Source organism: Varroa jacobsoni, unplaced genomic scaffold (genome assembly GCF_002532875.2).
Source record: "Varroa jacobsoni isolate VJ856 unplaced genomic scaffold, vjacob_1.0 scaffold_1127, whole genome shotgun sequence".
Taxonomy (NCBI): Eukaryota; Metazoa; Arthropoda; class Arachnida; order Mesostigmata; family Varroidae; genus Varroa; species Varroa jacobsoni.
In genome coordinates this window covers 61,450-76,902 of record NW_019214029.1, presented here as the reverse complement: position 1 = coordinate 76,902, position 15,453 = coordinate 61,450, and the positions used below count along the sequence as shown (strand labels likewise).

Below are 15,453 nucleotides of genomic sequence, written 5' to 3'. Positions count from 1 at the left end.
AGCCGTACGTAAGACAAGAAATATTGGCTCTCCGTTATAGCGTAGAGGTTTATTGAAGGTGGTAAATCGAAGACCGAAGCAAAATCGTTTACAGCCTCTAGTTACTAATGTGAACTCTAAAATATGTTGATACATTTTCACTTACGTCAATTGCCTTCATTTTTCTAGACGCAATGTTTCACTTACCAGCAATTATTAATATAACTACAAGGACGCCACGAGCAAAAACGTCGATTATTATCTGTCACCTACAGGAACTTGAGTTTTAACTTAGTACCTGATGAAGATTCCCCGCTAAGCGTTCTTGGCTTGGCATCTTCATCAGCTGTGCATCACATAAAACAGATTATTGCAGAATATGTTTTCTCTATTTAACTCCAGTGCGAACTTCTGTAACGACCCACCTGAAAAGGGCAAAATATTCACGGTATCGGCGGGCATTGTTCTCGAATTTAGCAATTTGCCTGTTTATACAAAATCGGTTGGAAATAACATGTTTACTAAACATGGCAAGACACTTTGAAGTAAAGGCCTACTAAGGCGTAACCAGCTCGCTTTCAGTGCATAGAATCCAGCAGGGAAAAGAAAAATTTCATTCATCAGTTAAGTGAAGATCCTTGATCTTCGATCTTATTATGGAACCATACGTAAATGCAAATCTGCAAAAAAATGATCGCTCATGTCAAATATTTGCGAGTTACGTCTTCTTGCAACGAACCGGTCATGTAGTTCTGTCCCATTCGCAGAATTAAAAAAAACCTCACATACTTCAGAGCATTCAAACGTAGCACTTAACAAGTACCACATATCAGGTACGTATATTATAATCGGTATGTCAATGGACTAACCGACCCACCTATAACTACTTCAAGTTGAGGTCATTACCACTGAGGTTTAGCGCATTGTGGCCGAAATATGCATTGTTATCAGCTAGCGTATTTAATAATTATATGTATATTATACAGCTAGTATTATGTTTTTGCAATAAAGATTTATTCCAGTATCACAAAAGCAAACCAAATCGCATAGGCGATTTAGACTTTTCAGTCGCGACCAAGCTTGGCCTAGAAATTATAAGTTCTCCTTTAATTTCAATAAAAATACTTTCTCCCTTTAGATACCAGAGCTATAGGGGTAGGTTCCGAGAACTGACCTAACACAAAATCTGGCGCGAGGCTCGATCATTCATAACATAATAAAGCCACCGTAACCTGCCGCACTCCGAACGCGCGCATCAATTTAGGATACACACGCGTTTGAGATTAAAAAAAAAAGGGAAGCTTCTGCCGCCGTAAGCTGTTGAATGCAAGTCGCATAAGTTACCTGCCTGATTGAAGGACCCACTCAGTGCCTGAAATTGTAAGAGGTAGTATCCAGCAAAGGCCAGTCTGAAGGAGAGTTCCCTGTTCGAATTGAATCGTAAAAGAGACAGTGTTATTCTATGAAGGCGTCTCATAGTCTCTACCATATGGGCGCAGGTTTCCAGTGGCAAGCCGCAGAACCCACATATAAAATGCGGATTAACGGGCAAATTTGTGAGCGTAAAAGTCAAGCCAATCGCTAAGTCAATTACGTTAATGAAGCCCGATAACGAAACGCAAAAAATAGTCTGCTGGGTCGGAGCCTGAGATAACAATCAAAATCGTCTGCACTCAAAACGTAAAGCCAGTTAGCAATACTACTATGACCACTGAGCCAGCCACCCTGACAGGTTGAGTGCCAAACGATTCACCTATGCATTCAGCAGAAAATATGGCCTAAAAAAGCCGAAACACAGCCAAACATACACCTAGAGCCAATCAATGGTTACCGAATATTGTTTTTTATTTTTTACAGCATCTCGAAAATAGCTGAAGACACCTACGTGACCAAATAGCAATACAATTATTACGCACACGACAGCCATAAATATAAATACATATATATATATATATATATATATATATATATATATATATATATATACATAAACCGTAACCATAGTTACAGCAAATATGATTCGAGAATACAGCTTTATGACAAATTCATGTGCAACAGGAAACGAATTTATGATCTCCGCCATTTCGAAATTAAGCCGCATGGTCTATCGAATACTGGTAAATGCAGAACGAGACGATTCCTTTCCGAGGCAACACGCACCTGTTGCCCACAGCTCCTACTTGCCATATATATCTATGTCATTCGGCCATTTTTCTGTTACAGCGCAGACTTTTAAGTTGCTCCTCCGTTTTGTCCTGTACCTTTAACTCGCAAGGGACTGTATGTCAAATATGGTGGTCAAAAGGCTGAGAATGACGCTGGTAGACACCGTGGCAAAATGAACCGCTAGAAGAGAGACGAAAGTCCATCGATTTTCGGAGCATCGTCGAGTTTATCACCGACAGACAGTGTCAAATCAGGCTTTTAGGAGAAAAAGAGAACATCTGTGGCATTTGTAATTGAAGCAGTAGCGGCGTCGTTTGTTTCTGTTGTTGTCATCGTTAATAGCGTAAATCGAAAAAAGAATAAGAACTAAAGTTCGCTACAGTAGAAAGTTAACCATGAATAGCTAAACGATATACACTCAACTTGTACACAATAGTGAGAAACTAGCCCAGCCCATGCACTATGCGATAGCGACGACAAGAATTGGGTCTGCATCAAACCTCGAAAGAGGCAAAAGAAAAACTTTAGCTTTTACTTTTTGACATTTCGTTGTGTTCAAAGCAGGACAGTTTTCATTGTTAGTATTATTACTACCAATGAAAATAGACTATCTGGAGAGTTGTTTTTCCTCAGAACTTCGTGAAAAAAGACATCGATCTTACTCCTAAATGAATTCCTTTCGTCATAATGCTATTTTGAAGGACCGTAGTGTTATTTACCTTCTTGAAGGAGACCCGGTGGTGCTAGACTTCCTCTCCCGCTCGTCCCGTTGATCCTCGTCAGAGCTGTTGCGTCTATCGGCGATCTGCTGAAGTACGCTACCGGGTTGGATACCCAACATGCAGTACGGATCGCTATATCCTACTCACATAAAGACATAAAAGAAAATGTTGAGTTAATAAAGAATAAACGAAATGTTACTAGAAATTTACTAAAAATACTAATTGCATTTCATAAGTGCACGGAACGCGAGGCATACCGAAGCTGGGCTCTAAGGCTGTACGCAAGATTCGAGTAACCGCTGCAAGGTACAAGTCGCGGTCAACTGTTACAGTTAGTCTGCCTTCGACTTCAACAGCCAACGCTAAGCGTTAAAGTCAATGGTTAGTTTCATTCGGGCATGTGGAAGAAGCTAAAATATCTAGAAATTTATTCTCTAAGATCGTATTTACATGTTTATTTATAATACGTAAACTATAACATTGTATCACATGAGCGTAGAAATAATACTGAACCAGAAAAGCTGCTCAGCTGTTCCTTTTGTCTTATCAACAAGTCATCGTCACCAAGACCAAAAATGGTACGAGCTTCACCGGCAGGCGAAACACTAACATACCAACCCGTAAGGGATATTAAGCTGCCTATGTCATGTCTGCTGTAAAAAAAAAAAGGAAATCTTATTTTTACGCTAATAAATATCCTTAGAGGCTTCAAAAGTCCAGTTACTTGACCAACTGTGCATCTCGACGTTAAGGCAGAACGAGTGGAGCAGTGACGTAGGTTGGCGATTGCGTGCAGAATTTGCATTAAACAGCACATATTATAGCCATAGGTATGAGTAAAAGAGTTGTAGGCAGTGGAAGTCTCATGATGTCGTCGGTATCCAATTCGTTGTCTTTTTTCTTTATAATCTTCTTCGTTAACCCGCTTCCAATCTAAAAGCAGTTAGAATAGAGACAAAAGACCCCTTGAGGTGGCTGTGTCCCTAAATGCTTCATATATTTTTCCGCCATAGACAACAAAATTCATAGAACGGAGTGTCCACTATCTTTGGACGGTGCGCACATTACGATGACCGACTTCAAGAAGGTGCCATCGCGACATCGCGCTGACAAAGCGGCCAGCGAGTGGCGGGATCGTGAGTCGGGTTTGAGCTTCGCCTCCAGTCATCGAAAGTTCTTCGTGCAGACAAGAGATTGATATAGAAATTTTATCAAAAATGATATACATGCGTATAACTATACGTTAACAATCAGATACGAAAATTATATGTCTAGTAATTTCAGAAAACGCATTGCGGTGTTACCCGAACTAAGGTAGACTCCATTCAAATGGTGTCCTGAAAAACCTGACGGATTTAAGGCTTAAAGTTTCATTTACCTATTTTACCATACGCCAAACTCCGGGGATTAATAACTTCTATCAAGCGATTGACCTTTGATCATATACGCTGTTATTTAGTAAAACGCCATCAGCTTGGTTTGGCGGCTTCACAGTTAGGTTAGGCAGTACGAAAAATTTGGCCTTTCCTTTCCTAGCATACTTTGATTGGCCTATCTGTATATTCGAACCTACAGTGCTTCTACTACCTCAGGTTATAACGAATTGAACTAGGCCATCTAGATTTTTTAGGAACCTTTTTTTATCATCTGTTACAGTATTTATTTAAACTATTAATTCGTTTTTTTGCTCTGGCTGTTTGATTAGCCACTTAAATAACTGCAGGTCATTTGTTATTATTCTTCGTCTTCTAGATTAAAATAAAATATGATAGGTTTATATATTTCCAATAATCATTCGTCTAATATTATCACAGATACGTTCAGGCGATCTTACAAACCCGTTTTTTTTTTTTTATCAAGAACGTTCAATAATGATTCTTCATTCTTATCATACAGGAGCCTGAATTACTGATAGTTTTTGTGGAGGTAGGTGCCTTAAACCTTACTTTAAGCAGCGTTAGTCGCTTTATGGTGTAACATAACAATTCTTGCTTCTCTTTTATAGCATCGGCAGAAATGTATGGTTTCACTCGTTGTTTAGCCCATTATTGTGAAAGAAACCCTGTCCCACATGTCACCCTTGCATTTGGCTATTTTAATCAGCGAAATTATGCCTTGGAACAAAATCGGTTTCGTTTTTTTCTCTTAAAGGCATAGCTTTATTTGTCTCTTCATCGCTCATAGAACGACTGTGTGATCGCTAAACCGAAGGAGTGTTTCAAGAAGATCGATTTATGCAATCTGTTCTAAGCCGAAGTACATACATAGATACATCAGCGTATACTTCAATACACTGACTCAAAGCAATTTATAAACTGCATTGAAGAAAACGTGACCGAAGTATGTACATTGGTCAAGACGTCTCATAGAGTAGGTCGCTAATAGCCAGCCGTTTTGGCCGTGAGACGATATTTCAGCTGAATGGCGACTTCGTCTCCGTAATCGGTTGAAGTATATTTTCTTGACTAAAATTTTTCGTTTCAATTGCCCCTAAGACTAAACAACTTCTTCTATTTTCCTATTTGATTTGGCCAAACCAATCATACGTATCTTACTTGATTTGGCAAAAGGACAAATAGAGTTTTTGGCATCCTTTACCAATTTTCGAAATAGTGCAACGGTTCGTGGCAGAGTCATCAAGGGACGCACTCCTGCGCAATCATAGCTGTTGAATGGAATAACAGCTGTTTAAATTTCGCGCACTGTATCATGCTAGCTGTTATTAAGTTTTACTTGAGCAAACAAATAGGGGCTACAAAAGTACCTCGGTCCTGTTTTTGCGCTACCTTGTGGTATAGCTGATTACCTCAGGTTCATATCGGAAATCCCATCTATTCACCCCGGACCTAAATCGAACAACAAACGTTATTCATTATTCGAAGCAAGACACTCACAGACTGCGGCATCAATATCTTTTTCATGGCCATAAAAAGTAGCTTTTAAAAAAGTAAGATGTATAGGGTAACAATTCATGCATTTTCATGTCCTTTGGAAGGTTTTTGTTACGTCCTAGGTGCTGTATATACCTATCTGATCTGATCGAAGCGAATACAAAGAAAATACCCTTATGTGTTGTGCAGCTCTATTTTAGAGGTCATCGGTAGTCGGCTACTGGTCATTGATACACAAATGCCATTGAGCGGACTTTCGTAGTGACTCTGTTAATCGAAACACACTAGGTTAGCACATAAAAATTTGGTAAAAACAGCTTAGTATCACGTCACCGATTAGCTGGAAGGCTCGTTTGAACGAACGCTTCGAGGTAGAACCGGACGCATAATCTAAAATAAACATTATCTGAAGGACTGTTTCTACTTAGAGCTGTATAACAAAACCGTACGAAATCTTTGAAAACGACCATACACCTATTCGTAATGTTGTATTCGGACACCCTTGAGCAGTCATTAGGGATGTGTCATGCTGCCTAGTTCGCTAAATGAGAAAATCGAAATTGGCCTGCCCGTCCAGCCATGTTAGAGATCAACATACATGTTACGTGAGACGCTACGACAAATAATTACACTTTGAGGGTTTCACCGGCAGGGAATTAGGAGAGAAAGTACAGGTTTATCGCGTCCTCAACCGCTGTTCACAGTTACCCTAACCCGTGATCGTCAGGTTACCACGGGGAAGAATTGACCTTCAATCAAAATACCTCATCAAAGAGATTCAGGTCGTCTATCCACGTTCGAAAATGAACAACATCATACATTTATTCAACCTGCCTCACAGGCTTAGTCTCAAAAATCTAAAGCTTATACGCTTTAGGTCGTTCGAGCAACTTTTCCTAGAAAACGAATATTTATCCTCTTGATTTAATTCACACCTATCCTGTCATAACACATATGAAATCGTTGCCAGATTAGTAACACTTCCGTTTAGCATTTGGATAGTGCATCAGCATTTAGGCGCGTTGATGGCAATCATAGCAGGGGAAATATATAGGACTCTACGAGCCAATAAGTGCTGCACTTCCGGTTACTTGGCCTATTCAGTAAAATATGGACAACGGCCAATTGCTTGCAGGCGATCGATTTGCCCATTCACAGGAGAAATAGAGAGAAAAAAAAAAGGGGGAAGCAAAACAGGAGCGTAACAAAATAATACTTGTTTCATCTAACCAGTTTGATTAGCCACTGGCCTGTGAGTTCAATTTGTGTTACACCGAAATCCACACAAGTGCCCTTGTGATCCCACAATGAACTTGAGCCGCTCACACCTAAAAGACACGTATACATTCAGCTATAGGGAAAACAAGAAAATGAAATTAATGTAAAAGTGAATCGGCTGACGTAAATACTGCTGTATTCGAGGCTGTGACGTTCATAGTAAAAACGGCCAGCGAGATAGAGGGGTAGCTTGTAACATATATATATATAGGTATGTGCAACTCTGATTAAATTTCAAGTTCTTGCTGTTAGTACCTTTGCTTGCTGCCTATTGAACCCGACAAATGCATATCGCGAAACGATATATTTCTATTGTGAAAAAGGACAAAACATTGATGAAGATCCGTAGCTTAAATAGAGTGTCTTGTGATTTGATGATGTGTTTTTATGCCCTCTCAATAGTCGTAGGAAATTGCGGGTATATAAAAGCGTAGCCACAACTAGACACGCTTTGTATCGGCGCGCGTGCCGTTAGGCGTCACTCTAGAGGTGCTGATGTGTTTTTATAGAGAGAAGAACTATTTGCGAATGAGCAATTCCTATTTATAGGAAGCAGCTGTCTCTGTTTTAATTTTGGTGGTATTTAGTTGAAAATGAAAAGGAAAATGTTCCTCAAGAATCGTGTTACGCCGTGCAGCTGTCTAATTAAGTAAATTAAAATATCGATACGCAAAGAGACAATTCTCCCCGCTCATACGTCGTACCTTCTGTCACCATTCTATTGTGACAAACAAATATACATACGTACAAACATATTTCGCATTATTCCTAACGTCACCCTTAGCGTCGCTATTACCATCGACTGAGACGACAGGGGCATTGTCGGTCTGCTTTGCTAGCTCGCCGAGCGACGACAGGTGACTGAATGCAGGTAAGATTGGCACTGCTTGTAGCCGCTGTATACGTACCGCTACAATGGTTACGACGAAACGGTAAGTGGCCGAGTAGCTCAGCTCAAAGATCGCTTGGATTAGACGGCGGCAGCAGTGGGCGTCATATGCGGGCGCACTACCGGTTACGTTCCGGATTCAGTGCGTTGTCGTGGCTACTCTGACTAAGGCATTCGTGACAATGGTAGTGTTTAGAGACTCCGTGAAGTAAATTTAGCTGAGGGCCGAATAGTGCTAGCTTCTGGGTACTGAGAGCCGTTTTGTTCAACCGTCCGTCTTCGCTATCCTTTAGTGTAACACAGTAAAATAGAAAGAAACCGACCTAGATCAACGAATCGACTTGTAACTTTCGACGGTATAATAGACAACAGCCGCGCGTTAAAGTGAAGCAAAAGCGATCGAAGGCGCAGTTAGAACGGGCCAGGTAGAGGCTGTATTGAATGATAATACTGTACAGTAGAGGCACACGTATAGCTCTGTTCATACGTTTTTGCATGCTACACGTAGCAGCGAAGGTCGTCCCAGCACTTCGTTGTTCGATTCAACGGGTGGACTCGAATCAATGTGGTGCTTAACTCAGCGAATTGAAGTGCAGCTGAGGCTCCGTGGATTATGTCTCGACATCAGTTCGATATTGGGAAACATGTCTGATATCGGATAAAGTCCGCTTCGATCCTACAGGCCGATTGAATATTTTGAATTACTCATTCGCTACCCGATCGTTCAGCCCGGAGCATACGTCAAAAAGCAACGGTAAAATTAGAGCTTAATGCCTTACTGATCCCTCGTGTGTCACATAATTAATAATTACCTTCAAGGTAGTACGCTTGTCAACAGATGCTGTTAAAATCTGTATAATACAGTTACGACGACGTTGCTCAATTATTAGGCAGAACGAGCTGACATTAGATGGCAATCATCGGATTTAGCATTTCATTTACTATTAATAGCTGAACGTAAACGTTCCGCTATTAATCCTTGCAAGCCACGGACCGACGCGCAATCGGTCATACCAATCTGTCCTACTAAAGGATTAAGGGTCAAGGCTGTAAGTAGCCTGGCTAGATTGGCCGAAGCTCAGTTGCCGCTAGGGAGGAAACATGTGGCAGAGAGTAGTTGCCAAAGGCGGGAAATGTCACTTGGCACACAGTTCTATCGTCGGCAATGAAAACGCGTTGCCTCGTGCATGAATAATTTATGACTTGGCGATGCCGTCCATGTAGCAGTAGAGGAGATGATGATCACTGATGTAGAAAAATGACGCCGGTGTGAACGGCAAAACTCTTCAATAAGACGTTTTCAATTGCTATCTCTTAGAAACAAGTTAATAAAAAGTTAGCGAACCTGCCAGATACAACCATCTCCTCAGAACGCAATAACAAGCATATCGACAATCTGTTCGGGCAATGATTTTAGTTCGCCTAGTGACCAAAACAAATAACAATCGGACGAATAGGCATAGACTGGAGTAAAAAAACACTTGTCCAAGGTATTGAAAGTGAAATGACCTTAACTATTAATCCAGAGAGAAGGATAAGCTGATTCATGGCTACCTAGCGGGATTTTCATGGCTCCGAATTCGACGAAGCACATCAGGGTCCATCGAAAAATATCCATAAAGAGCAATTTGCTATATAGGCATATGGATAGACATTGGTTCCGCAGTACTAAAATGGCAGTAATTGTAAGATGTAGTATATTATTACATCTGCAATTGGCTTCCGGAGCTCAATGTTCTTTCGTTTATGTTGAGTTTCTGTTGGGTAGCTTTCCTTGCATATTTGAGGGATAACTGTTCTAACAAGTGCACAGAAGCCTTAAACGGACAGATATATATTAGTGAAAACAATTTTTCTTCAAGGCTAATCTGATAACTTAGCTAGAAGCTATTTGAAGCGTCAATCTCACACTAATATTGTGCAGACCTTTTGTATAAACCAGGCCTAATTATATTTGAGATTGAACCCAGACGTAAAAGAACCTACGTGCATATAGAGTTGTCGGCAGATCTAAATCCCCCATGCTTTCGCAAACTTTATCTATGCCCTTTGGGGAAACATTAAAGTGTCCGTCCGGGATACCTCTTCACTTCATGGCCGCTGCACATGAATACAAAAAAGACGCCCAGAATCTAAGTTTTAAATTCACTCTCTGTATGCGTGCCTTTCGAGTCATCGCATCAGTTGGCCATTGGTGTCGTGAACGTTTTTTGCAATAGAGATGGCGGCAGGAGCCATAGAAAGCATATCTTTTTTCAAAATTTTTTACCAATCTAAATCTTGCGTACGTCGATCAATAGTGCAGCAACTCAATGGGCTCTGCGCACTAGAACTGATTAATTTAAGAGAAGTGTGTGGGGGTACTTGTTAGCTGTAAAAATCAATCAATATTATAGTCTAACTGCGTAAAAATACAATTATGTGATGTCGAACATACTGACAAAAGTATCGAGTAAATGATGAATACTTAAGATGCAGGAGGGTGCAAAAGTGTTGACGATCCTGCTTGATCAAGCAGGAGGTTATGTTAACCAAAACCAAGATTAGGTTTGGCAATACAGGCTAATTTAAGGTCCCTATGCACACAGGAAATTCTTGCACTACATGATTGTGTTATGAAAAGGCCGCCGTCACAAAAGTGGTTACTGGATCAACAGAAAGGTCACACAGTTGGAACGGAATCAGGAATATTTTAGATAAAAACGGGGGTTCCTGACAAGCAGCCGGTAATTCTCTAAGGGCTGATAAACATTTACATGAAACAGCTTTTTTAACTATACAAGCTATGTATGGATTTTTTATTGCTTCAGCTGCTGAGGGCTTTGATCGATTATACGTGTTGAAAAGCACGCGGTTCTGGTATTATTAAAAATTCGAGGGACAGTTACGCTGGAGACCTTGAAAGAACCGAACAATTGCTTTTTACCGAAGGAAGCTAGAACTATTTTTCAGCCACCCTAAGAAGAACAGTGAGATCTTCTAACAACTTTTAATCACCATATAAAATGCAAAGATATTGCTGGATGAGCCTGGACTCGTGCTTGGGCATAGCTTTCTTAGCCCGTTTAGTCAGCATTATGTAGGATTATACGCCTGAAACTTCTGATCCGTCGGTGATATCGTAAGCTCTTGTCTGACAAGCTATTGCAATGCGAAAACAACGTCTGCTGTCATTATCACAAGCGAAAACACGTGAAAATTAGATGAGTACAGTGATGCTACGCGGATATTGAGCACACGCAAGCGTACGGTAGAGGTGCCATGTGTCGCTGGGGTTTGCGCGCAGACCGCTGAACCAGAGCGGATGCCACGCGTAACGGCGTCATTAAAGGTAACCAGCTTGCTTACCTTGTCCTACTCTTCAAGTCAGGATCAAAAGGATCGCGTTCAATGTTGCCCTGCTAAACTGAACCTACCACGTTTGCAGCCCGTAATCAGGGTCAGCGGGGCGTAGGGAACGCCGTTTGTCGCTTGATGGACTGGTGCTTTTAGGACTAGCCTTGTACTTGAGAATGATGAGATGAACTACAAACGTTACTAGCGAATGGGACGTATAGCGAAAACTACAATTATAGCCACATCTGTATAGTTTCTATCTATTTTTTGCCGTCATAGTTTTATTTTTACCCGTTATCTTCTGGACAGTCATCTGTCGCCTGTTGGTCGATTTCTATGCCAGGGGGAATCGTTCGTTTTACTGCAAGATCCATGATCAAAAGTTTTAGAGTTATTGTCGTTCCCACCGGAAAAAGACAGGTTATTCTAGAATTCAGACAGCGAATGACGTTAAACTTGGAAACGGCAGAAGAGCTAATATAGAATGGAAACACCTTACCAGATCAATGTTTCCGAAATATGTTGAATTTAATATTTCACGCTGTAGCAAGTAAAGACATGCCTATCACTGTATAAGCGTAGATCTAATAGCTATGGTACGCTAAATTAGCCCACTCCTATATTTCGTCAACAGTAGAACTAACGTTATGCTTAACAACAATGGGTAATCTAAAACTTCGGTGCGCATAAAAGTCTACTATTATGTAGCACGGGAGTTACCGTTATAAAATCGGCTATTCAATCAGTAATAAAGGAATGCAGTTGGAATCAGGGGGATTTCATTTATACTCGAGGGCTTATTGTGGACGACTTAGGGGGACCAGCTAAGCACTGCGTAGAAGTAAATGTAAACGTCCAGACCACGCAATTGTAGCAAATAAAAATTTTCCATTTCAATTTGACCTCGGCTTTGTGATTGCCTTTGTATTCATAAGGTGTTTCGAAAACTCCGGTTTCTGATAAATTATATAACGACAAAGCTACCCCATTGGCATGTAGGTTGATAAACCGTGTGTCGGCAGCCATACTGTTGCGTATGTTAATAATTAGTTGATGGAAAACACCACCAGGCTTTGAAGTTCAACGCCTTTAGATTATAAATACTTACCATTGGGGTCTTTGGCTTCAAGTCCCTGAGCCTCTACGACGACGACGTTAAGCACTGGGATCGGGGGCTTCTCTTCGGCCGCGACAGAAAGCAACCGTTGGTGCGCCTCATTTGACATGCCTAGAATAGGTATAGATGTACATGTAAGGCATAAATCTAAAAACACATCGTATTGAAATCAATATATTCCCAGATTACGGCTCTTCTGAGTTTATTGCACCTTCGACGCTGCGCCCACTTTTTACATATCGCCTATTAATTGCCGCGAGTACGTTTTTGGGGAGGCTTTTAGATACACTGGCCTTTAGATAAATATATGCATATAAAATTTAATTCCTTATGTAAAATGAATAGTCAGCTATCTATTCTTTCCGGAAAGACCATGAGAAGACCGAGTGATAGAGTTGATGAACTATGGTGGATTTAGTGATAGTATCTGTAATTTTAAGTGGCGATTTTTACTTTTGTAACACTGAGATGAAACTTAGAGAGATCCGAAATAATCAGAGCCATCCCGACACAGTAAAGAATGTTTGTTTTTGTTTGTATTTTACACATGTTTTGAGATAATACTTTAGCTGGCTATTTACACCAAAAAAGGTATAGATCCACTCTTGATATTATTAACGATCTCTCAAGTCATTCCCCATTCGACTGCTAACAATAACGCCGTAGATCGATCTATTGATCAATAAAAGTCCTTCTTTAGGCGTTAGAAACTTAGCTAAACATCATGCGGCAGGAGGTACCCGAACCAAACAGAACCTTTGATGCCAACTTCAGGATATTTCAGTTTCAAGGAAAAGTTGGAAAAACTAGTCAATTATTCATTCATTTCGATTTTGATCAGTAAAAAAAACATAATTACCGAAGGCATCTTGGGCAAATGCAAAGAGTTCAGCTTCGGCGTAAGACACCCCACCTCCGAGTTTGTGCTTGATCGTATACAGCACTTCTACATATAAATCTTCGAGTTCCTTCTTCGTCATTTTGACTTCGGGCTGCTGTACCGCCTGTGGGAGCACGTCTAACTCGCACGGGATCGAGGACAACTCTCGACCTACCTCTTCCTGAAGAAGTAAACATAAATCGCGTCAAAAGCAGCGGGTCGTTGTTAGTAACAAGTGATTTCATACATATACATAAGGTCAATGCGATTGGTAATAGGCTCACACGGGTTGCCATATGTGAAACTACCCTATATTAATCTGTTAATACCTATTACCGTCATCGTAAATCGGAGAATGAATTCATAGCCCTAGACAAAGAGGTATATCAAGTCAAATCTAGCGGCAGTCAAGCGGCAGGAGAACTGCCCCTTCAATCGTTTACGTTAGCTATAGCTATTATGCAGCGTCGACTTAGCGGGAGCTTATCGCGGGAAATCGTCATATATTCATATGTGTAGTGTAGTACATAAATTTATTCTGCCAATTTGTTATTAACGGAGGCATCCATTTAATACCGTTTGATTAACGATAATAATTCGATTACTATTACTGAAGCATATCAGTTCTCAGCGATCCGTGAGGATATATTTTTTTTCAGATATTTATATAGTGTGAGTACAACTTATCGATGAAAAGAACCCTCAATGCAACTAGATGCCCGATCAAGCCGATTGAGAAGATGTAAGCAGCATCTTCTCATGCAAAGCAAAGCGATCCGATTCTCTTCATATTGAGTCTGGACATTTTCTGGACTGTCTGGAGAGAATGTTCCAGCACGACGTATTCATCATGATACTGGGAGATCGACTATGGAATAGGTCACTCTCACTGAGAGGAACCTGCAACCAACCGCTGCATTAAAAATATTTCAACGCGAATCTCACGAGTGATGGAGAAACTGCCTGTCACCTAAGACCGTTACGGGAGGGAGGATGGAGTGTCTACTTTTAAACTGATCTCTATCAGTCTGTGCCTAACATATTGGCATGTAAATTTTTTAGCTGAATTTAATAACATTAAACTCTTTGATGCAAGAAACAAATAAGATATTAGCTTGGAAACTGACAGGTGACTGTGTCGAGTTATAGAATTTCACGACCTCGGTTTGGAGAGAACATACCTCTTCGCTGCACGTCTGCTACGTATAGAATAGTTTTTTTTTTTTTTTTTTTTTAAGGATTTGGTATATTTCTTCAATAATCGCCCCTTATATTTAAACCAAGTTACAGAACTGCGCTGCACTCAAAACAAAAGTAATCGTCGCGCCCACCTATCAATCTACCTACGCATACCACTTAACTTAGTGCTTTTCTCGGCCGTAAATCCGTCACGCTACGCCAATTTTGACTGTTATAAACTTATTCTATTCGTCAACACTTGGTCTATGAATAACTTTTTAGTCGGCTTTCGTTTTCAACGTTAATTTAATCGGTCGAAAACGGTCGCGCTGTCGTCAGCGACGACCATCGGTTTAATACTGCTGATACAAAATTCCCTTTTAATCGAGAGGATATTAGCGAAAAGAGAGTAGGCATCTGGCGGCAATGGCTGTCTACTGATTGAGTGACACAACCTATGTGTATACGTGGCTACAGTCCTGTCGTGGTTGAGTTGTGTGACCTGATACAGGGAAAACGATCAATACAATTGACCCGGCATTTTTTCCAGTGCTTTCCAAAATCCGGCAGTGCCTCGTGGAAAAATTAAAAGTGTTTATCCGTTAACTATGTAGCGATATGACTACAGAATCTTATTGGAGAGCAAACAAGCGATCTTACACAAAACAGAATATTCTTCAGCGCGAATAATGCGACGCAATGCCGTTCACATAAAATTAGAAGCCAGTAAAAATTATAAACGACCAGCCGGGCGTAAAGGTAGAAACAATGTTTTTGACGCATTACGGGTCTAGTTTAGAATAGTTTTTGCTCGAGCCGGTCTGCCCGGTAGGAATATGTGAAGTTATTTTCACGAAATTATCGCGGGCACTTTGTGAAATTTGTCTAGAACAAGAGGCTGGTGAAAAAAGCGGCTGATTGAGAACACCTGCTTAAGAACCCTTAGTTTTTTTTTTAGTAAAACCAGGTAAATATGCCAGCCAACGTTTCGTTACATTGGATCGAGTCCACAATTT

At 40.6% G+C, this 15,453-nt stretch overlaps 1 protein-coding gene across 3 annotated transcripts in view; it reads right to left on the bottom strand.

The window, feature by feature from the left end:
• The window catches only part of unc-13-4A (BAI1 associated protein 3), a 71,877-nt gene that overhangs the window by 44,004 nt on the left and 12,420 nt on the right, over window positions 1-15,453 (bottom strand). For all 3 annotated transcript variants that reach the window (XM_086971133.1, XM_022844753.2, XM_086971132.1), the window contains exons 2-4: window positions 13,238-13,439; window positions 12,370-12,489; window positions 2,865-3,006 (exon numbers count right to left, since the gene is read on the bottom strand). In XM_086971133.1, the coding sequence (XP_086827259.1) occupies window positions 2,865-3,006; window positions 12,370-12,489; window positions 13,238-13,358 (383 nt within the window). In that variant the 5' untranslated portion in view covers window positions 13,359-13,439. The remainder of the gene's footprint in view (window positions 1-2,864; window positions 3,007-12,369; window positions 12,490-13,237; window positions 13,440-15,453) is intronic.